The 23,235-nt window shown below is 43.1% G+C and overlaps 1 protein-coding gene across 7 annotated transcripts in view; it reads left to right on the top strand.

Annotated features, from left to right (window-relative positions):
- Positions 1-8,483: 8,483 nt before the first annotated feature.
- Positions 8,484-23,235, top strand: part of TLE1 (TLE family member 1, transcriptional corepressor) — a 76,278-nt gene continuing 61,526 nt past the window's right edge. For all 7 annotated transcript variants that reach the window (XM_083816542.1, XM_083816544.1, XM_083816543.1 and 4 more), the window contains exons 1-4: positions 8,484-8,625; positions 9,062-9,162; positions 10,696-10,759; positions 10,852-10,896. In XM_083816542.1, the coding sequence (XP_083672668.1) occupies positions 8,602-8,625; positions 9,062-9,162; positions 10,696-10,759; positions 10,852-10,896 (234 nt within the window). In that variant the 5' untranslated portion in view covers positions 8,484-8,601. The remainder of the gene's footprint in view (positions 8,626-9,061; positions 9,163-10,695; positions 10,760-10,851; positions 10,897-23,235) is intronic.

The raw sequence follows: 23,235 nt of genomic DNA on the forward strand, positions 1-23,235 counted from the left end.
AATAATAAAAAGGATGAAGCTTTACAAGGTTAACGAAATGAATCAAATATCTCAGCACTTTTAAAGGAGTTGTATGAAAATGACTACCATCACTGTACATAGTATAGTACCTTCCACTTGAAAATTAAATGGCATATTCTGAAATGTTCTGCAAAACTGAAGAATATGCCATGCAAAGTGCATCTAGAAAATATTCCTAAATGCTTACCTGTGTCTTCCTTTTATTAGATGAATATCCCCTGGCTTTGTTCACCTAAAGCACAATACGGGGAAAAAAAGCATATTATTGGTATGTTATGAAGCGATAAATTTTTTTCAGAAAAGGTGCCCAGCTTCATTGGACCTCATTAATAATGCTCTAAGCAGCCAGCAGCTTCTATAAATCCCCAAATATTGTTTTAGTTTTTCAAGGACTTCTCACTTGCAGATGTGAAGAGCACTGGTAAATGTGCTCTCAAATTAAACTGGCTTCAGAGGACCAATCATATATCTCTTTCATTTGAGTGAAATAGCCTAATGCAAAAGCAAAATACTGACACTTAAATGTTATTTGATCGTGTGGACACAATATATAATTATATATAAGGACACTTAATATATAATTATGCCAAAAGGTGAATATGCACATCTATATACCTTATACTGCTTACTCCCTGCCTTTCATGGTTTGTACCGGTGAGATTTGCAAACTATTTTATCTCGAGCTGAATGACGAAGTAATGATTTCTTTTATGTGATACAGTCTGTTCCCAAAGTACAACTCAGTGCCAGTTTCAGGATATTGGCATTCTTCTGGCCTTCGCTTGGGGGTCATGTGATATCAAGATTTTCTTCTGTAAAAATGCTCCTGAACCTAGATGGCAGCTGAGCACCTGCGTATGCATAAGCACATAAGCAGACAGCAAAAACAGAGCAGAACACAAACCACACTGTCCTCCCCTTCCCACCTGAGTAATTCAGCACGCACCAGCACATCTACACTGTACTCATTAGGCGTGTTTTTATACATAAAATGTTTTCATTGACTTTGGCAGCTCTTTCCTCAACCACCAGTATTAATCTCTTCATCTTATTTTCTACCTGGTAAATATGGAGATATTTGGATTACTACTGCATGGTTACTCTGCTGTCTGTGTCATCATATCATGTGGTTTTCTTGAGTAGAGGGTTTATTGATAGTTCAAAGGCAGTAATATTAAAGACTAACTGCAAGGGATAGATCTATTTTTCATCTCCCTTAACACCATTTTTATACCTGGTAATGCCACTGATTACACCTGTTGTAGTTGCAAGACTTTTGTCTTTTTTTGCAACTGCAGTTGCAATTCTTTTTGGTGAGGTGCTTCATTTGAGCATTCACTTGATTCATGTTACTGATAGATCCAAGCTGTGCCAAACTACCGAATTTATGACTTCTTATTCTGGGGAATGGATATGCCCTATTAATGATTACAGTTGTGGTTACACATTAGCTGCCTAGGATGCAAACCAAGACACTTGCATTGAAACTAGTGGAAAAGCAGCAAGTTCAGAGCATGAGGAGAAGAAGGAGAAGTAGACAGTGCTGGGTGGCTGAGACATTTAATGATTTTCTGTTTATGCTTTGAGTACTTTGAGTAACAGTAATTCTGTTAGCAATCTTGCCTGAAGTTCTCTTCCCCCCTGCCCCCCATCCAGAGGAAAATATTATTTTATTAACAGTTGCATCAAATTTGTATTGAAATATTCCCTCCCCATAGAATTCCCCTCCCTCTCCCCAGATCTTCTCATCATCACTATCCCTGTCCAGTAACTTCTTCCTCATAATCTCTCCATTTCACATTGGATCCTAAAAGACATATTGGTAAATTAATTCCCATGAAAATATGGGAGCCCAGAGCTTTTACAGCATGGGGAAAGTTGGAAACAGACCTCATGTCTTCATGTCACCAGTGCTGGAAGAGCATCTCTGCAGATGTTGCGGCAGTAGCATGCCAGTGCATTACAGCATCAGCATTATGAAGAGACAGCAGGATAGCACAATCTGCTCTCATCTAGACTTCACCAGACTGAAAGCTGAGGTCTGGAGTGGAAGGCTGGTAGAGAGAGCAGCTCGTATGGGGTTTATAACCTCAGTGCAGACAAGAACGCAAATTCTGAAGGATTGAGGGAAAAGTATTAGAGAAACAGCTGCCAAGTCCCAGCCAACTTCCAGTTGAATCCAATTCCTATTGGCTCTCAGAGAGCCATGATTTTTCACACGGTGTTTCTGCATCACATCTGTACTTAAATAATTCCTCAACATTGCTGCTTTTGTACAAAGAGGGAGAACAGATATCAGGGTAAATGACAGGACTTCATGTTTCCCTGAAGGAGTAAGCATTTGGCATTTCTCACCATGAAATGCCAGCACACCTGGCACCATCTCTCCCTCTCTTAAATAGCCCTTTTCTTTCTGAGATGAAACTTCCTACACCAATTTCAGTATCTGTTGTGGAAGCAACATTTCCACTAGACGATTTATCTCAATGGTATTTCCCCAGTGGATTCAAGTCTATAGATGTTTGGTGGTCTGTAGGCTATTTCAAAGATGTTACAGACAGCTTAGGGAAAAAAATAATTAAAAAATCCTACTGTCAGTATCAAAAGAAAACATATAGGGAACCAAATTGTCTTGGAAAAGTTTTAGGATTTTGCAAGTCCGAGAAAAATAAATTGTTTACCATAACTACTCCACTGAACTGGAACAGTTAACTAAATTTCTCTAACACCATTTCCTTTCAGGTAAATCCCCCCAAAGAGTGTAAGCCCCAGTTTTCTATGCTTTGAAAGCCTTGTTGGTGCAAACATGCAGGTTTTACACGTGTATGCCACACACAACCTGCACACACAGAACACTGGCCTGATCTGACGAAGTCCAACACATCTTTTGTTGATTGAGATATCCTTTTTCATGTAAGCATTGTCATTGACTTCAGAGGGACGATTTCAATGAGTAAACTTAGTCATGTATGTGATGACGGGACCAGGGAGCAGGCGTGAGCCTGCTTTCTGTACAGAATGGACACACATTGCCCCTTTCACTGTGATTTTCCATGGTGGAGACCTCATTCTGCACCAGGCTGGAGCGTGATAGACCGACAGGTGGTCCTTGTTAGGGAGGTCACTGACACTGCCAAGCAGCTTTTGAAAGGCGACATTGCACCTAGAAGGTTATCAGGCCGGAGCCACTAAGTCTAAAACAATTTTTCTGACGATGTTGTAAATGGGTAGTATATCTGGCACATTTTCAGACTTAACAAAGCACAGGAGATTAAAGTTCATCTGCACCTCTGTCCCCCTCTGCCATCAGAGCATACACCTTCCCTATGCTTTGTCTAGAAGCACCTTGCAGATGTAGTCAAGTTGTGAAAGAGCTACTTTAATTATAAGTGCTACAGTAATGAATTCAAGTACACTCATTTATCATGGAGGGCTTCCCCATCTGTCTCTAAAGTATGCTCAAAAATGTTGTGTATTTGATAACAAGAAGGTTGAGAATTTATCACATTTTAGTTTTAAGCACTCCATTTTGGTTAGCTTTTTGTTAAGACTGTACAACTGCATTTTGACTGAAAGAACAGATTGGTGTGTGTGCGAGCGTGCATGTGCGTGCGTGCATGTGTGTGGTCTCTTCCTAATTTATTTGCACTCCAACCCATTGGGATCAAGCTGCAATCCCTGTAGGCAAAGGAAGATTAGGGAAAGCGACTGGCTGTTTTTTCCCAGACACAGAAGGGAAAGCGACTTCTCAAGTACCGCAAGTTTTTCTGGCCACTGTACAAATTGTTCCTGAGTATGGAGAGTTTCCAAAAGACCTAATTAGCAACTCGCTGCAAACATTTCTTTGCATTAGCTAATGATCCGGCTACACTTGTAAGCAAACAGTACCAACATATCTAATCAATGCAGAAAAACCAACAGAATGCCTATTAAACATCTGGATGTAATTTTCTAGTTACACTTAGAACAAAATGAAAACATATGCAGGTTTCTTTGATCTATGCCTCAACAAAGAAATTGTCGATAAAAAAAAAAAAAAGGCAAAAAAACACAGAAAACCACACTGGCCAGTCAATGTGTCATTTTCATAAAGCCTGGTCATTTCTCTTCAAATGTTCCCAGTTTAATTTTGTTGGTTTCCTGCAATCTCTAATTTTACCATACTGTGTGAAACCACAAGGGATTCTTTGGATTTGATTTTATTTGAGGTTTTACTGCTGCACGATCTGCTACTGACTTTTTTTTTTTTTTTTAAGTTCAGCTTGGGGAATTTTTAAGGGTGAGAGAATGGGGGAAGGGAATACAGACAAGATGGTAAAATGACCTACTGATTTTATTTTATTCTTTTAACATTCTTACCTACAAGGAAAGCTACTAATTAAAAAGAAATCAAATTACAAAGAGGGTATGCAGTGGCTATTAGCCAAAAGATAGCGAATAATTAGAAATGTAATTGCTTTACCCTGCTCATATAATTTGCACTTCATAAATAAAGAAATATTTTAAAGTGATATTGTTTTGCATACCCTCATAATAATTATTTTTCTTGCAGCTGTACAGGTAGTTCACTTCTATATCACATGCACTGTGTGAATCAGATACTATTTTTTTCTCTATTCCACCTGTTCTGCCATTAAAAAAGACAAAAACAAAACAACACCCTCCCATCATGCAGATATACATAATTTTGTAAGGTACTCTGTTTCTCTTTTGGTTGAAAATCCAATGATCTCTCAATCTCAAATTTACAAGCACAAAATCTATTGAATTTTATAATTGCTTCCTACGCTGATGTACTCGAACTACATAGGTAGTTGAGCGGTGAGATAAATCACAAATTCACTAAATTGTGTCCCAGCCCCCTGCTGCAAACTCTTGGTGATCAACATCATCAACATTTTTATTATATGTGTTGGTTTGTGGGAAGTTAAAAAATATTGCTTGTAAATAATATTGCAAACAGTGAAGGAAAAAATACAAACACTATGGTAATTTGAACATCATACAATACATCATTTCCCTAAAGAGCAGATGCTACATCTGAAGCCCTTTCAGTACAGTTGAACTAGATTTCGGGCCCCAATACCACTTTTTTTTTTTTTTTTTTTTTTGTCTTAAAGCTCAAACTGCTTTCAGCGTGAATTATGAGTACATAGTTAATGAAGGATTAAGACTTCTGCTATATGAGGTAAGAACACTACATTAAAATCCTTACAGTGAAAAACAATTGCTTTGAAAAGCAGATCAGAACTGATGATACATCAGAAGGGCTGGGGGTGGGGGTTAGAGACTGTCTTCTTAGTGTACTTTTTAAAACACAGAACTGTGGTATAAGCACAGTTATTTGCAATTCAAAATTAAAATTGTGTAGGGTAATTACAGTACTGTTGTGTAACAGTCTCGTATAAAACACTACCTTCAATCAAACACAGCTCTTTACAATATGCTTAGCCAAATTTTGGCCTGTCTCTGACTGGTGTAATTTTGTGTTGCTGTGAAGTGAGGATGCTAATTTTTTTGCAGGATTAGTCCAGATTTATAGCCAAATTAATCCTGATTTATTCTAACAGGCAAATGTTGTGTTCCAACTGGCCAGCGATGATGAATTATAAATTAGCTAAATATCAGACCATGTTCGTTATTGTTGACGCTATGTAGAGTCAGTTGTCCTCACCTAAAAAAAAAAAGAAATTATTGCTGCTTTTGCTGCTTTTACAGCTCTTCTATCTTGATTATGATGAAGAAGATTCAAAATGCCCTTAAGTGTCTGATTCCAGAATCTAAGAGGGTTAAAGGCACTTGTTAAAAGAAATCAGAGAAGTAGAACTTTTCTGCTTCTGTTAAAACATGCCTTGGACATTTTAATGATGACAAATAAAGATTACAAGACATTTCGACTTTCATGTAGGTGAGCAATTATATATATATATATATATATATAAGCTTTTGTTTATGTTCCAAAACATAGTGTTGTTTTAATGTCATATCTGTTAATAACTCATTAACGACTTGTGCCAGCAGGTTAAGCACAGCACAACTAAAGTTAGGTAATCTTTACGTTATTACAGACTCCATAGCTACCAGGTACACACACAAAGTGTATAATAATACACTTGCATTTTATGGCATCTTTCATCTGAGGATCTAAGTACTTTATAAGCATTAATTAATTAAGCTTTCTAATACCATGAAGAGAGCTGTGAGTTGGCTTGTCCAAGGGAAGAGCTGGGAACAAAACTCAAGATGTTTAGCTTGACTCATGCACGTGCAATGCCAGGCAAGTTTGCATTCCCATCCTGGGAAACACAATCCAGTAACACTGAGATTCGACTCTCAACTTAAAAAAAAAAAAAAAAAGTCCTCATTTGGTTGCATTTATTTTTATATTCACAACTGTGTACACGCATATATATTGGTCCCGAGGGACGTCTCGGGGTGGCACGCCGGGAGACCTCCGTGCTCCCCCGCTGGCAGGGTGCCCGCACCCCGGGGATGTGCGGTGTGGCTGTGGTAGCAGAGAGACAGGGTGGGTGAGGGGAGGGAGAGGAGGAGAGGGGAAAGGGAAAAGGTAAAAGGACCGAAAAAAAGAATGGGAAAAAAAAAAAGGAAGAGAGATGGAAAAAAAAAAGAGGGGAAAAAGAAAATAAGGAAGAAAATAAAAAAAGGAAAGGAAAACGAAAGAAAATAAGAAAAGGAAAGGAAAAGGAAAGAAAAGAAGAAAAGAAAAAGAAAAAAAAGATTAAAAGGAAAAAAAAAGCAAAATGACAAAAGAAAAATGAAAACAAAAAAAAGCGAAACGACAAAAAAGGGCAAAAATGTAAACGACGAAAAAGCAAAACGACGAAAAAAGGGGAAATATAAACAGCAAAAAAAAAAAAAAGGCGGGAAAAAAAAAGCGGAAGGACAAAAAAAAAGAAAAAAACGACAAAATAAAGAAAAAAAAAAGTCCAAGAAAAAGAAAAAGAGAAACAAAGAAGGAAAACAATAATAAAAAAACCAACCCCCACACCCCCAAGCTCAACCACCACCCGCGTGGGAACGCGGCAGCACCGCCGGGCTATGCTCGCCCCGCCCCGCGGAGACGGCGGCCCCGGCCGCGGGCGCGCGCAGGCGCCGCGCAGGGTGCGCGCAGGCAGCCCCGCCGCCCCGCCCCGCCCCGCCCCTCCGTCCCACGCTCACTCTCCCTCTCCCGCTCTCTCCCCTCCCCGCCCGCCCGGCGGCCCCACGTTACTTTGATTGACAGCTCAGCCTCCCCGCTCTCCTTCCCACCGACCTTCCCCGCCTCCCCGCCGCTCCGCGCGCTCCGCGCCCTCCTATTGGCCGGCGCCGAGGGCTCCCGCCGCTCCGCCAGAAACGCTTCCCAGCGAAAGGCAGAGAGGCGCTCGGCCGGCCGCTCTCCCCATTGGCCCGCGGCGCCGCGCGCGTCACGGCCCCACGTTGGCGGCGGCGCCGGCGATTGGGCGGCGGCGGCGGCGCGGCCCCCCCCGCGCGGCGGCGTGGGCGGGGCCCGGCGGCTGGTTAGCTGGCGGAGTGTGAAACCGCGTGTTAATGCAAGCGGCGCGGGCGGCTCGGCGCGTCCCGCCCGGACACGGCCGCGCACCCGGCCCCGCACCCGGCCCGCCGAGCGCAGCCCAGCGCCGCCCAGCGCAGCGGGGCCGAGCCCAGCCCGGCCCGGTCCAGCCGAGCGCAGCCCGGCCCGCCGGACGTCCCGAACTCCATCCCGGAGCGGAGCCGTGCGGTGGGGCGGGGGGAGGAAGAGGAGGAGGAGGAGGAAGAGGAGGATGAGGAGGATGAGGAGGATGCCGCCGCCGCCGCCGGGATGCGCCGCCCTCGGGGGGCTCTGCTGAGATGTGCGCCTCGGTGTGCGCCCGCCCGCAGGAGGCTGCAGCCGTGCCGTCGCGAGGAGGATCGCCCCGTCTGAGATAGCCCCGACGCGGACGCTTCCAGCTTTTTATTATTATTTTTTTTAATCTTTTTTTTTTTTTTTTTCCCGACGGGGCGGGCGGCTCGGTGCCGCGCTCCTTTTGTCCCGGGCACCCCCCTGCATCTCCCGGCTCTGCGCGCCGTGCATGTGCTGCCGGCGCTGCTCCGGCCGGGGCCGGCTGCGCGGAGCCCCCCCTTGCCCCCTTCCTCCTCCTCGTTGTCCCGCCGCCCTCCCGTGCTCGCCGCCCCGCGGGCTGCCCATGACCCGACCCCCCGCCGACGCCCGGGAGCAGCGCGGCCTTCCCCGGAGACTTTCCCTCGCCCCCCCAGCCTGTGACGGTCCCGTGCTCGCCGCTCCCCGCCGCCCGGATTTCCCCAGAAGCGGGGACACGAGACGCGGAGGAGCCGCCCGCGCCCCGGGGTTCCCGGCTTGAGGATCGGACCGCCAGCCCGGCTGGGGAGCGCCCCGTCGGGGCCGGCCCCGTCCCGTCCCGTCTGGTCCCGGAGCGGCCGTGACCGTCCCGAGCGCGTCCCCGGAACGACAGCGACAAAGGCCCGAGGATGTCCCCGCGGCGGGGGCACTGAGCGCCGCCGCCCCCCCCGCTGCCCCTCGGGGCGTGAGCCGCGCTGCGAGGGAGCCCCGCGGCGGCCGGAGCCATGTTCCCGCAGAGCCGGCACCCCGTAAGTGCGGGACGGGGCGGGGGGGGGGGGGGGGGGGGAGGGGGGTGCGGGACGGGGCCGCGTCCCCGCTTTGTTCGGCGGCGGGGCTGGCGGCCGCCGAGCGCGGACACCGGGGCTGTGCCGTGCCGAGCCGAGCCGTGCCCCCCGGCGGGGGTCGGCGGGGAGGGGCCGGCACGCCCCGCTGGGGGGAGCGGGTGGGACGGGGAGGGGGACCGGGACGGGAACAGGGACGGGGACGGGGCGGCCCCGCGGGGAGCGGCCGCCGGGTCGCGGTGAGCCTCGGCCTCGCCGATGAGGGACGGGAAGGTGGGTAACAAGTGCGCGGCGGCGGGGGGGGCGGGCCGGGCTCCCCGAATCCCTGCCCGCATCCCTCCGGCCCCCGGCCGCGCCGCTCTCAACGTGCCTCTCTCTCCCGGTCCGGCCGCCGCCGCGCCAGACCCCGCACCAGGCTGCGGGCCAGCCTTTCAAATTCACCATCCCGGAGTCGCTCGACCGCATCAAGGAGGAGTTCCAGTTCCTCCAGGCGCAGTACCACAGGTGAGCGGGGGGCCGGGGGCCGGGGCCGGGCTGGGCTGGGGTCGTTCCCCCTCCGCCCGCCCCCCCGGGGCTCGGGGGGGCTGCACCGAGCCGCCGCGTCCAGGCGGTGGCGTGCGGAGTCGCGGCGGAGCCCCCGCCGCTGGGGGCCGCGGAGGTTTGCGGGCCCGTCTGCCCTCGGAGCATCCCCCGGGGGCGAGCAGCGGGGCGGGGGGCAGCCGATACCCGCCGCCTCCTGCCGGTGTGGATGCGAGGTGGTTGTGCTGGTGTGAGGCACACACCTTGGGTTTCGGGGGTTTCGGAGGGAGACGGGCACGGATCCTGAGGCACAGACCGCTAAGGAGGCCAAATCTCGGGCTTGCTCGTTCGTGTGCGGTGTTGGGGCAAAAATGTATCAAGCGCCAGAGTGCGGTGGTGAAAGACACAGCGAGGACTGTAGGAAGGAGCACACGAGTACCGGAGTTCACGCAAAGTTAACATCAGTCTGCCGAAGCCGTGGCTGCATTTCCAGTTGCAGTTTTGTTCTTCAGACGTTCCTGTTGAAAACGTTTGCGCTTGCTGCTGGAGACCCTGCAGTAAATTAGGGAACGGGTTCTTGCGTGTAAAATGCGTTTGGCCATAAGAGTCATTAATCTTCCTGAATTTTGTACTCTCATGTACCTGGAAGGTCTGGATAGGAAGAAGATCTCTGTGACTTTCCATGCTAGTAATCGCTTGGTTTTGATTAGGCTTCCCTTTTCCTGCTGATGATGCTCTAGTCCGAGTCTTATCTAAGATCATTGCCTTGTCTAAGACATATATTACTTTAGAAACAGAGTGTAAGCTATAAACATTCAGTATTGCAACTGTAAATGGAAAATGGTGGCTTACACACTAATTGCTCCATAGGATGCTTCCTTGTTTCATTTAAAAAAAAAAAAAAGGAACGAAAGAGAAAAATCAGTTTGCCAGAGAACAAAGGGAATGTTCTGGCTTTTGTCCTCAGTGAAAGTAGTCAAAATTATACTGCTGTTAGCGATAAGATAGGCAACTTGTTTTTCTCCTCTGAAAACGAAAATAGAAAACAAACTTGGTAGTAATTGATAGTCAAAGCTACTTATTTCAAGCTGCGGACGAGATAACAGAAGCTAGAGGTTCTTTGGGGTTAGGAATTGCAGACATGCCCAAGTTGTAATTCCAGCCGTGAATGGTGTTACTTGGCTGCGACTTACTGAACGTCATATGCAAAGAAGTACTTTGGCTACTCAGAAGAACTTTGGAGAAAGTCTGTTCCTGTCATAGCCTGAGAGTTGTAGCGCTTCATCTGTGTAGCAGTTCTGGAGGCGGTTTCGGGTCTCTCATGCAACACTCATGAAATACCTCCTAAATTTCCCGTTCAGCCCTTGTCTTTAAAGTATGAATTAAGACCTTTCTCTCAGTGTTTGCATGTTAGTTTATGAGTTTCTTTAATTAGCTGTTTCTGTCAAAATACAAATAAAGTGGTGAATGTCAAAACAATGACATAACAGTTACATTAAAGTGTGATCTATTTTGTAGCCTTAAATTGGAATGTGAGAAACTGGCAAGCGAAAAGACAGAAATGCAGAGGCACTATGTGATGGTATGTATGTTTGTTTTTCTTTATTTCAGTAAATATCTTCTAATGCAATGTAAGCCCGCATAACGAAATAATATATGCTCCTTTATTTGCAGTATTATGAAATGTCATATGGATTAAACATTGAAATGCACAAACAGGTAAGGCATTTTGTTTTCTAACCCACAAAATCTGCAGTCTGTCTAGTGTGTTTAAATGTAGCTGTTCTGTTTGTATTCAGATGACCGCAGCATGTGTCTGAATAGGCTGATTAGTGCCAGTGATTAGCAGACCTTTGCCTACCTGCTGTCAGGTGAGGTATAGGTTAGGTTAAGCGACAGGACTTCCTTGGTATTGGCCCTGTTGTAAGACGTAGGAAGGCTCTTGGCTCTGTGGTTTTTAAAAACTAATTCAGTGCTTTATGTGGTTCTGTTTTGTCATTGGTAAGAGCCTTTGATTATGTAGAACTGGTCTTACGCGTGTGTAGCATATGTAGTGATAGTTGCTCAAATCCTTGCCATTTAGAGGTATGAAAAGATTAGTGACTTGGAAAGCTCAAGTTATGACTATAAGTTTGCAAGTTCCCATAAAATTCACACTTATGGCCACTATAATGGTGAATAAAAAGAGTATTGAAGTGGAACAAGACACTAAGGACCTCGTAAGAGAAGAAAAGCTAAATGATTGCTCAGCCCAGAGGACCCTCAATTGAGTAGTCATTGTCTGCCAAATAAAGCATTAATGGCAGGGTGTAAGTATTCTGTAGATACGCTGACATTCACTTTTTCATCAAGATGCTGGTACAATAAGTCTTTCAGAAATCGATGGCCTCTTAAAAAAATTATCATTAGATGAAGTTGCACAGTTGGACACATTTCAAAGTGCAACAATACAATTCTTTCTTGAAGTGTATGTGCTATTTCATCTAAAACTCTTGTTTCATTAAATTAAAGAGCATGGCTGACCGGTTAGGGCACAGCGAAGAAATTGATTAGTTCAGGCTTCGGATCTTCAGTATATTCAAAGACTTTTCATTAAGTGAGTGAATTGCAGAGTTGAATTTCGCTTTTGTAACTCAAACTCTTTGATTTTTGTTTTGTTTTCCACTAAAAAATATTGCATTTTATAAGACAGGATGGTAGTTCCACAATAACTTTGTTTGCAAAGCTGTGTAGGTATTCTGTGATTTTTTTTTAGAGGTGCGCTTGTTTGAATCCAAAATGTTGGTAAAAGCAGGAATGTTGTTTTCAAGGAATCACTTGTTTTGAAGTGATGCACTGCAGAGGCAGGTGGAACAACTAGAGTGGTGGCTGACTCGTTTCTGTACCGTAGCTGCTGTAGTGTTCTCGTCTGTGTGTGTGTGATCATTCATTCTGTGAGGCAATTCTGTCATGCTCTCTGATTTTTGGAATTCTCTTTATTAATTTATTCTTAACTTCATGGCAGGCTAACTTGTGAGGAAGCCAACATCCATAAAGAAGCTTCATCTGGTTCAAAATGTGTGTTATTTTCATAAGATTTTAACAGTAAATGTACTAGAAATTAACTTCAGGTAAAATCAATTAAGCCCACAAGATTAAAGAGTGTCGGAACTGAGGTTTTCACTTTGACCTTAACATCTGTGTATTGCAAGGGTTTAATGCTCTGTATGTATGACAACTATAATTACATACCTAGTATTCGGTGATACTTTGGAAGCTTTTAAGATTTATGGCAGAGCATTATACCTGCATTGGTTCTAGCTGGGGAGAATAGAGCACATTTACTCTGTGTGCTCCTAGGAGAAGAAAAAGCAGTTGAAGGGATAAATAATTTTCCCTGGTCTTAGATACCATGCTTTTACGTGTTAAGTATTCTGATTAAAAGTAGCACCTTCGTATTAAAGACTCTTGATTTAGATGCCTGCAGTGAGGATGCCTAACAGTGTTAGAATTCAGTACGTAGGTGGTCTCAGCTTACAGGAGACAAAAAAAAAAAAAGCCACCAGTGACATTCTTTTGAATTTCCACCGCTAACGATAAGTTCTGAGGAGGCTTTTGGCAGATAGTAATCATAATTCTTATTAAAACTGGTGACGTCTAGCCCCAAGGGTGTAGCCAGGCTCAAATTGATGCTTTTTGCTGGCTGATCACCAGCATGGCCTAAGTGCTCATTATGTTGTAGAGAGGGCCTTTGGAGCTCTCATTACGTTTGACAGGAATTCTCTCTAGGGGGAAACTGGGCATTAGCTAGACTCCTGACAGGCTGAAATTATTCCTGCTTTATGGCTTATAACCAAATGCTAGCAAGGCATCATCAGGGGACACGAAAAATTGTCATTTCTGACAACATCTTTGTTACTGAAAAATGCAGTGATGGGGAAACTTTCCACTGAACAAGCTTTAATGTTCTTAAGGCCTGCCTCCTATGTGGATGCTGTACTCGCTCTGTGTGAAGCCCTTCAGAGTGCTTGGGCTGCTGATTTAAAAATAAAAAATTATACTGAGCTGGTGTTACTTTATGCAGTGTGCTGCGTATATCATTGTCGAAGGTAGGGTCACTTCAATAAAATGATGTAGTTGTAGTCTGCCTGCTGATGAAAGGGTTGACTTCTTGTACTGATAAAGTTGCATCAGCAGTTTATTAAATGAAGAGTTATTTAACTCTCAGTTCAATTCTGTAATCTATTATAATTTGGCTAAAATAAAAAGAGTTAGGACTCGAGTGTTGCTATAAACAGAGTTCCTCGAGGTGAACTTTCCATACACAAGCAGCTGTACTGCAGAGTTTTTCATTTGAATATGTGACAGTATGTTTAAATCCAGGTACTACTGTTGCATTTCAGCCAGTTGTTTAAACACTGGTCAAGAAATAATCTTTTGGGTGTGTTTTTGGCTGGCTTGTATGGTGGTGTTTTTTTTTTGATTGTTTACTTTTGTTCTTGTTTCTGTTTTAATAAGAGTTTCAAATTAGTTCTTAAGAGGATGTTGTGTCTGGATTTTTATACTGTTTTCAGAGATAATTATCTTAATGTGGTGTATGGTTACTAATGTTAGCATCTTTGAAACAGAAACAAGTATCCGAGGATTTGTTTAGGATAGGTGCATTTCATGCAGATAGCATTTTCATGTTTGTCAAGAAGACAGAGTGAATAAGGATGTTTTGTATGGTCTTAAGTTTCTCATCTGTTATTTCATCCAAGTCAGATTTTCCCACTGTGACATCTGTGGCTGGCAAAGCAGATGCGTCAACTACTAGTGCCAAGATGTAGAGTCTGCTGGGCGTTAAAAATCCCACTGTACTTAAAGGGTTGCTGGCCTTGGCTATTAGGGCAGCACCTCTCTATTTTCACCAGCTCTGTCTGTCATCTTCTGTCATAAGTCAGGAGATAAGACTTCCTGTGCGTTTAATGCCTAGATTGTTCAGGTGCAAGATTAGCTTTTGTTCAGTGGCAGGCAGCCAAAGAAAGAAAAATTCATCACTGCTGAACCAACTGACAGACTATATAAACTACTATGGTATTTGGGTGTCTGCTATCCCAATGGTGACAGCTGGGTTTCCTTCTCTTTGGGTGGGTTATTGTGATCTTTGTGACCTGCCTTGAGGCAGACCTGTCATTTAGTACCTTGCCTCTCGTGGAAAAGTATACAAACTTCTAAACTGCGTTATGTTAACCAGTTGTACAGGAATTAAATGTCTGTTTTAGCCTGGACTGTTTTATGAAATCATTTCTAATGCTGTGTGTTCAAGGACTGAGTCTTCTACTGATATCTCATTAGAATATCAGTCTTCAGGAGTGGGTTAAATAGAAGGGAATTAAAAAGCTTAGTTAGCTCTCTACAGCTCCTGAGTAGGACGGCTGTGCTGTTGAAAGGGATTTGAAGATAAATTAATATTTTTTTTGCTTTTTTCCTACTTGCATTTTAATTACTGAAATGAAAAAACTTCATGAATCCTAAAGGTTTTGATGGTGTGCAGTGAGTGTTTAAAGAGGATTTTGTTGGCTCTGTCACATATAAGTGCAGAACCTGCTTTTATTTTAAAAGAGAAAATGGTAAATTTAATTGGGGCATATTTTTCCCTCAAAAATTGTACATACTCTACAAATACTGGACTTCTAAATGAGCGCAGTTGTATCACCAATTCAGCCGTTTCAGACGCGACTGGAGGTGCCAGTTTGAACAGAGAGGAAAGCCTAGAGTAATGAGCTCAACTTTCTCAACTTTTGAACCACATTCAAGCTCAAGACTGACATTGTTAAGAAGTTTTCTGACAGATTCAGGACACTCTGTGAAATATGTCTCCATGTGGCTTTTAGATAACCATATTGTCAGATAGCATTTATTATGTCAACTTCGTATAGAACTTAATCAAAAACTATGTCGTAGTATTAACACTGTACATACGTTAAATACTGCCAGATCATCTCTCGTTTTAGACTTGGTCTGCCAGATTTCAGGTTCATCACAGAGCCACGGAGGGAGAGAAGAAGCTCTTTCCTACCAGCTGTGCTGTCAAACTTCCCTTGCATTGCTGGAACTTAGGTTGCTAAATTTCTGTTGGTATGCTTTATTTGTGCATTGGTTCAAGCAGGGGAAAAAAAAAAAACACAGCTGGTACTTTTGGGGGCAGGAAGAAGAAAAGGAAGAAAGATTCTTTGTGAAGCAGTAACACTTCTCTGATGACAGATTCTCGGGAGAAAGCTAAACACTTTTACTCTTTTGCAGGTTATAATACCAAACCAAGCTGACAAGTATTTGAATTGCCTTTCACTCCCACTCTACTCCAGCACTCCAGTTTTGTAACAAAGGATAAAACTTCATTGCATCTCCTATGCAAAATGAAAGATAGTATCTGCTGGGTTTGATAGTGGGTCACCATTACTACACAGTGAATGCATCTAAAACCAGTTCTAGGTTAACTTACACTTACCAGAAGACGCTATTTTAAAAGTGATAGCAGGCTTGAGTAGAGTTAATGACGTCACCTTTCCACTGAACGTAAGATTTGGGAGTACCTCATGGCAGTTATGTCAAACACTATTTTCATCTTTTACATCATGTTTCTTAGTTGGACCCTGGATGTAGCTATTTGAACAATTGCAGTTACTTACATACTTTCTTTCAGAAGGGAGAAAACAAAAGCTGATAGGAAGAATTACTGATTTTTCGGAGTGTATGTGCTGGAACAGGTAGTTTAACAAATTGGTCCTTGTTGTTATTCTTAGGCTGTGGCTTGTCAAGTGCTTGAATAAAGGTTGACCCATGTTCAACGCGAATGTCTGACTTCCTCCTGGTATGTTGTGTACTCTGACTCCCCTATCATCTTACTGGTGTCACGGAGTGACTTGCTCCGGTTTGGCAATATTTTCCTTCTCGATAAACAAGTGGAACAAAAAGGGCAATAACTGTTTGTTTGTTTTTCTTTTTTTTTTTTCTTCTCAATCAGCAGTTTATATTCTTACCATTGTGTTTTCTTAAGAGGTATAGCCATCATCATCAAAAGGCTGTGAGGCTGGTGCATGTTCAAGTTGTCCTCTTCTGTAAAATTGCTTTCTAATGTGTTTTCACCTTTGGTTGTGCTGTTGTGGGGAGAAGGTTGTCCCAAATGCAGGACAAGCAAGGCAACTGTTTGTTTGTGGGGATGAGAGGAGGGAAACTTCATTTTGTTTGACCTAGTTAATATTATCTTTATTTGATAACCTCTAGTTCTCAAGAAAGGTAGGTTGTTTGTATCTAGCTGTCTTTTCCATTCACTCGAAATTTTAGACCTTTGTCGTATGCTGTCAGTGGTGACTCATTTTGAGATTGGGCAGTCCCAGCCTACACAGCTCTTTAAAAGTACGAGTTGTTCCATGGCTTTGATCTTCTTCCTTGTCTTTCCATGAACCTTTTCCACTTTTAGTCTACCCTGTTGGAACGAGGGCACGAGAACTAAATGCAGGTCTCCGGGTCTAGGTGAACCAGAGATTTATATGACAGCATAATTGTTTTCAGTTTTTTTTTTTTCTTCTCTAATAAAGTTTTTGATATCTGATTTCTTGGCTACCAAGAAATGCTGAGCTGTTGAAGTCACATTTGAGTTCATGCTCATGAATGGTGACAATTCCATCGCTTTACACTGAGGCTAGGGGTGGCTGCTCCCAGTGTGTCCCAGTGTATTCTGTTTAAATGCATTATTTTTTACTGCCCACTTCAACTTGTAAGGTCTGTTTGCATTTCTTCAGTCACTCCTTGTCCCTCTTTTGAATGAATCCTCTTATGGGGAAAAAAAAATCTGTTACTCACTGTATGCTGTCTTTTCTAGACTGCACTGCTGAACAAACCTGTAAACCAGTAAAGGCCCATATGAAGCTCCACTGCTTGACCTCACACTTTTATGAGAGATGACAATTTTCCCTTGCCCTGTTTCCTATTTTTTTTATCTGTTTATGACATAGTGCTAGAGGTGATTGAAGGGTAGTTAGAACTTGAAAAACAGAGTCTGTTCTTAACTGAGCTCTAGTTGAAATCTGACTAGTTTTAAAAAAGCAGTTATTTGCTAAAGTCATTTATTTTAAAAGAAGGCCTAGTGGTGAAATTAGTTTTTCCCCCCTGCGCTTGGAACAACAACAGGGAAGGTTCTTTTTTTTAAGATTCATATGAACAAAGCCATATAACATTGGATCCTCTTGCTTAGAAGCATAATCACAGTATGCTTAAATGTAAATGGAATGGAAAAAGCTTTGTAGCTGTATTTCTTAGAGTGCTGATGAGGATTTAGTTGCTAGCAAAACTGGTTATTAGCAAATATACTTTTGGGGGGGATAGTTCAAGAAATTAATCAGTTTGGTAGGTTTCATTGAAGTTTTTATAATGATGATAGTATTTTGTGGCTAATGACACCATTTAAGAGGCCTCTAATCTCTCATTGGGCATTGACTTAGTTCCTCTCACCTTTTCTTTGTTCTTCAGAAGCAAGAACAAATCATCACAGATAATTAAATTACAAATTAAAGTTCTTTGAGGTGCTGGAGGGTTTATCTGTCAGGGCTGCTTATCTGGAAATATCTCATACTACTTAAGTGATCAGAAGAGCTAACTAGCATTTTTGGCTAACTATCCTTTTTAGCAAAACAGAAGACAGGTTAATTTGTGTTTCCGTATATTTCATTTGTTTTGTTTGTGTTTTCGTTGGTGCCTCCATCTCCCCCCCACGCATCAAGGATTTTTTTTTCAGTTTAGTATTTTTTATCTATCTTTAAGTTTTTTGGTGTTTGTGTAAACAGTCGGTCAAAGCAACTTACTTGTAAGGTGACCAGTCAGTGTATTGATGAGAACAGACACAATAGAAAACTGCATTAGGAGGCAAGCCGTTGGGATTTGCAGTAAATATATTACAGAACACAAGTGAATTGCCGATACTGCTTGTTTAGCAGTTTGCAAGGGCAATGGTAGTATGGATTTTTGAATTAGAAGGGAAGGACTGTTCTTTCTCTGTGCTGGAACATCTACTTGATGGCTGAGGATAAAATTGATTTAGAGAGCAAAATGCTGCTGCCAGTATTTGTGCCAGTTTAAAGGCTTCTATGGATTAGTAAGCAAAAACAAAAAGAGAGCTTTCAGTTTTGGAGAAGGGAGCAAGAATGGGCATGCTTGTTTGGCTGCATCTTGATTAGGTATTAAGTCTGTGAGGAAACCTGCTTTTGTTAGGTCAGGAAAAGGAAAGGACATCTGAAAACAGCTATTTTTTGTGATGTGTGGCAGTCTGTCTATTTAAGGATTTGTCTTAAAGTATGTTAAAAATCCCAAATTGTTGTGGTCTTTACTTCATTATATACTGATATCAACCTTCTTAAATGCAGAAATTTGAAATAGTACTCCAGGGGAAGGAGAGGAAACCCAAGCATTTCTTGGGAAAAATAGCTAATGGAAAGATCATTCTTTTGTAGTTTTGCCACAACAGTTTCTGCTTACAACAGGTGTGTTTGTTGTTATTGTTCTTCTTCATGTGTGAATTTGAGTGTGAAGTCACTCTGAATTTCTACTTTTTAATTGATATTTAAGGTTGCTAGCCATCACTTAGCAGACAACTAGCTGACTATGGTCTCATATAATGGACATAAATTGCCAATTAAGCAAACAAAAAATCTTCAATTAACAAGACCTGTGGGAAGCTTTTAGGTTGTTTCTTTAAACTTTGTACCAACTGTACAATGGCAGTGCTAGGAAGAGGTTGGTACCTCCCTCTTTCCTAGCAGGGTCAGCCCTACTACCAGTGTCATTCCTGACAGGGGTCTGGTCCGATCTGTTGATGAAGATTAACAGCAGCGACTTGCAGGCCCTCTAGGTAATGGAGCATCTTTCTGAGCTTCGTACTGAAGCGCTTCTTCAGTTCCAAACACACTTTTTTTATGTTGAAGCCTTATCTCTTTTCTGGTCATTTTCTTCACCATGGATATGGAGAGCAGATCATTCCCTTTCCTTCCAGAAGCATTTGTGGACCTCTGCAGCCTAATGTTAATTCTCTGAATGCTTTTGCTCAGCTGAAGAACAATCCTAAAATAAGCACAGTCCTCGGGGGGGGAGTCACCACGCTGAGTGGCACGGAAGGTTTTCTTCGCTTATGGCTTACACTGGTGGCACCCTTTTTGGTGGTACCGTGCTGTTGCCTGGCTTCAACTTCTGATCTGCTGTGATGGAGAGATTCCTTCCTGGCCTATTGTTTCCCTATCCATTATGTCTAGCCATGCTGTGGTCCTTCATGCATATTTTTCCCTATCCTTCTTTTTGCTTTTCAGTCCGTTTTTTTTTTCATTCACTGCAAAGTGAGTTCTGAAGCTCACCTCTAGCATATTGTCTTTTTCTGTTTGCAGCTCTCTGCAACTTAAGAATTAGGGCAAGTGAAGAGATTTTTATGCTTATTATCAGAAATATTTAAAAATACTGTACCTACCATCCATGCAGCACTTCTTAATTCTCAAAAGAGAGGGATGTATTAGTACTCGGTTTAATCATCAAGCAGTTTTGCACATGTTCTCATGAAGTTCCACGAGTTTTGCTTTTTGTTGCTCCTAAGAGTGCTATGCTACAAGTGTAAAAATCTTAATGAAGAAGGTAACATCATGGGCTTCACTTAGCCATAAAGGCTTTACCTTGTTGGTCTTCACTTGTTTTGGATACTGTTTGCTGCTGAAAAATCCTTAAGAGTTGTAATTTATATTTCTGTTTCACCTAGCTGTTTACAGATGAGAGGCATTTTAATGCCTCATATTTGATAGTGTTTAAGCTGGAATGTCTTTGCTTTTTTAGTTGCTGTTCTCTGTCAGGCACTGTTCTTTTATAATTTCATTTCTGTGTGACACTTTTAGTTTCTGCAAGGTGTCCGCTATTTCAGACTTCACTGGTGTGCTTTTCTTTTTACGTATGAACTTCACTAGCCCTGGTTAACTTGAAGACAGTTTTACTTGACTGCTCTGATCTGTTCCTTTCCTGTTTGAGCTGCAGTGCTGACCTTAGGTAGCTAGGAATTTATATTAACTGTGTAGTCGAATACTGCTTGTTGTTTTTTGCAGTTAGGTGCCAAAAAACATACAGGCTTTGTGGCCTCCTTGGTGTGTCTTGACCACCTCTTTCCTTTTCTCAGTGAACAGATTGAACCTGTTTTGTTCTTCTCTATTTCATCACATTGAGCACCAGCCTTACTTTTGCTGTCACTTACTAGTGGCACGTAATTCGGTAGCGATGTTTTTGTGCTGTGTATATTTGTACCTGGCATAGTTTTGACTTCCTGTATGCTTTCCTGTTTGTACAACCTCAGCTGGAAATTTGTGATTTACTCTTAGCACCATTGCATCCTTACCCTTTTTCCTCTGTCCATTCCTCTTCCATTCTCAGATATTTAATCTCTCACCCATATCCTTAATACTGTTTTATAAAGAAACTGTTAGCTTTCCATAGTGCGTTTTTTATCTCCCTTCTCAGTAACAGGTCTTAGAAAGCTGACCTTACCAGTTGATACTTGCTTTCCTGAAGACTTTAAGAGCTTTATTATACTTACTTCTTGTACTGATTGTTGTAAACTCTTAACAGTTGTCAGTCTCAATCAAATTATTTTCTATTTGGATGGTTTCAGTCAGTTCTTCCCTATTAGAAGATAATCTAGATGGCATCTTTCCTAGTTTTCTTTATTCTGTAAGCAAGAGAATGTGAAAAATGCATAATAAAACAGGGAAGAAGTTAATTGACAGGTTCCCAGGTTTTGCTGAAAGACTTCCTAACTTTTTTCCTGCATAGTGAAAATCACCATTATTTTCACCTTCCTTTCAAGTGGTGTGTGGTGCCGAATTCTGCTATTTGCTACCAGAAGAGTTGTTGATCCTCTTAACTTGTTACTCATTAGTGAGTCACCTGAGAGCACCTGATATGATAACTTTTTAAGGCCTTAAATTCATTCAGTGACTTGACAGTTTTGAAACTGAGCTGTGAATATAGTAGGTATTGTAAAAGTCTGAAATTACATCTTAGTTACACAAGTGCATGTGATTTGATAAATCCATCTTGATTTGGTACTTAAAAAGTCCTAGTGAATGTGGCTTATTCATTTTTTTCCCCATATGTCTGTCCCTTCTCTAGATACATGGTGCCTTGTTTTTTGTCAGATTGCATGCTCATTGTTATTTCAAGTCCAGATTCTACTGCTGTTAACGTCTTGAGTACTGTATGTGCTTGGTTTGAGGAACTTTATGCGCTACGCTTTGGAAGCTGTGTGATTATAGGCACTTCTGCAGTGATGTTAAAGCTCTGACTTTTTACTGCCATCCCAGTAAAGTGGTTCTGTGTGGCAAGTGGTGCAAAGATGTATGCAGAAATTTGGTTGTGGCTTGTGGGAGTGGGAACAAAATAGGAAGTGTTTTTGGAGTAAGTCCTAAACCACATGAAAAACCGAGGGTGAAAAACCTTCTGATAGGGGTGTAGTAGTAATGGATACACTATTTTTATGGCTTCTTTCTTTTTTCTTTTCCTTTTGTGTACTCTCTTTCTTGTATAGTGTTGCTCAGCTGTCCTAGTGTAAGTTAAGTTCTTAATGTCCTTGATAGTTCTTAATGCAAAGCATAGAATCATAGAATGGCTTGGGTTGGAAGGGACCTCAAGGATCATCTAGTTCCAACCCCCAGTCATAGGCAGGGATGCCACCCACTAGATCAGGTTGCTCAGGGCCTCATCTAAGCTGGTCTTGAACACCTCCAGGGATGGGGCATCCACAGCCTCTCTGGGCAACCTGTGCCAGTGCTTCACCACCTCTAAGTGAAAAATCTCCTTCTAACCTCTAATCTAAACCTCCTCTCTTTTAGTTTAAAACCTTGTCCATCATTATCTGAGTGAGCAAGAAGTTCCTCTTCATCTTTTTCATAAGCCCTCTTTAAGTACTGAAAAGCTGCAATGAGGTCTCCCCGGAGCCTTCTCTTCTCCAGGCTGAACATCCCCAGCTCTCTCAGCCTTTCTTCACAGGAGAGGTGCTGCAGCCCTCTGATGATCTTTGTGGCCCTCCTCTGGACCCGCTCCAACAGCCCCACGTCCTTCTTGTGCTGGGGGCCCCAGACCTGGACGCAGCACTCCCAAGTGAGGCCTCACAACGGCAGAGCAGAGGGGCACAATCACCTGCCTCCACCTGCTGCCCACCCCTGTGCTGATGCAGCCCAGGATGCAGTTGGCCTTCTGGGCTGCAGACATACACTGCTGGCTCGTGTCGAGCTTTTCATCCATCAGAACCCCCAAGTCCTTCTCTGCAGGGCATGTTAGATAATAACGGAGAGCGTGTTTCCTCTAGAAGAACACTACAAGCATGGCGCATTAGAGTGCAGTACTGTGGGATGAGAGGAGCTCATCTAATAGTTTACTGCTGCCCAAAACCCCCCTTCTCTCAGCTGGCTTCTTCTGGTAGTTCCTTGGGCTGCTCTGCTACCTGCTTAACTCACTGATCTGTTGGTCTGCTAAGCTGGTCCTTCTCCCGCCTCCTTTAGTAATGTTTTCTGCTTGGCGAGTGATTTGAGATGTTGGACAAATCCAAACGACTCTAGCAGTGCTTTGAAAGAAAGTGAGGGATATGTGCCTGTGGAAATGAAGGTGGCGAGACCTTCTCTTTTGGATAGGAGTCAGCCTCTGACTTGCTCAACATCTCATGAAATTAAATAAATGGGAATGGTGTTAGCTGGAAAACAACTGGAAAGTAAAAACAAAGCTCTGTGCTGGCTTCAGAAATTTAAACACTCTGTGTATTGAAGGTTAGCTTAGTCATGGAAACAAAACTGTGGAACTAAAGTTTGGATGAACTTACCTCTTGTAATTTGAGTACTAGAGCAAGATGGGCTAAAGTTAGATTAAAGGAGAAATGTGGTAATGGTCCCTTTTAGCCAAGTTTGAGAAGAGTCTTGACATAGTGAAGATGTGTGAGAGGAGCACTTTAACATCCTGACAACAGCTTCGTTGTTGCCAGTTGGCTCGGGTTCAACAGGATTTACAGCTGCAAATGGGATGGGCAGT

Source organism: Anser anser, assembly GCF_964211835.1.
Source record: "Anser anser genome assembly, chromosome: Z".
In the NCBI taxonomy this organism is placed as follows: domain Eukaryota; kingdom Metazoa; phylum Chordata; class Aves; order Anseriformes; family Anatidae; genus Anser; species Anser anser.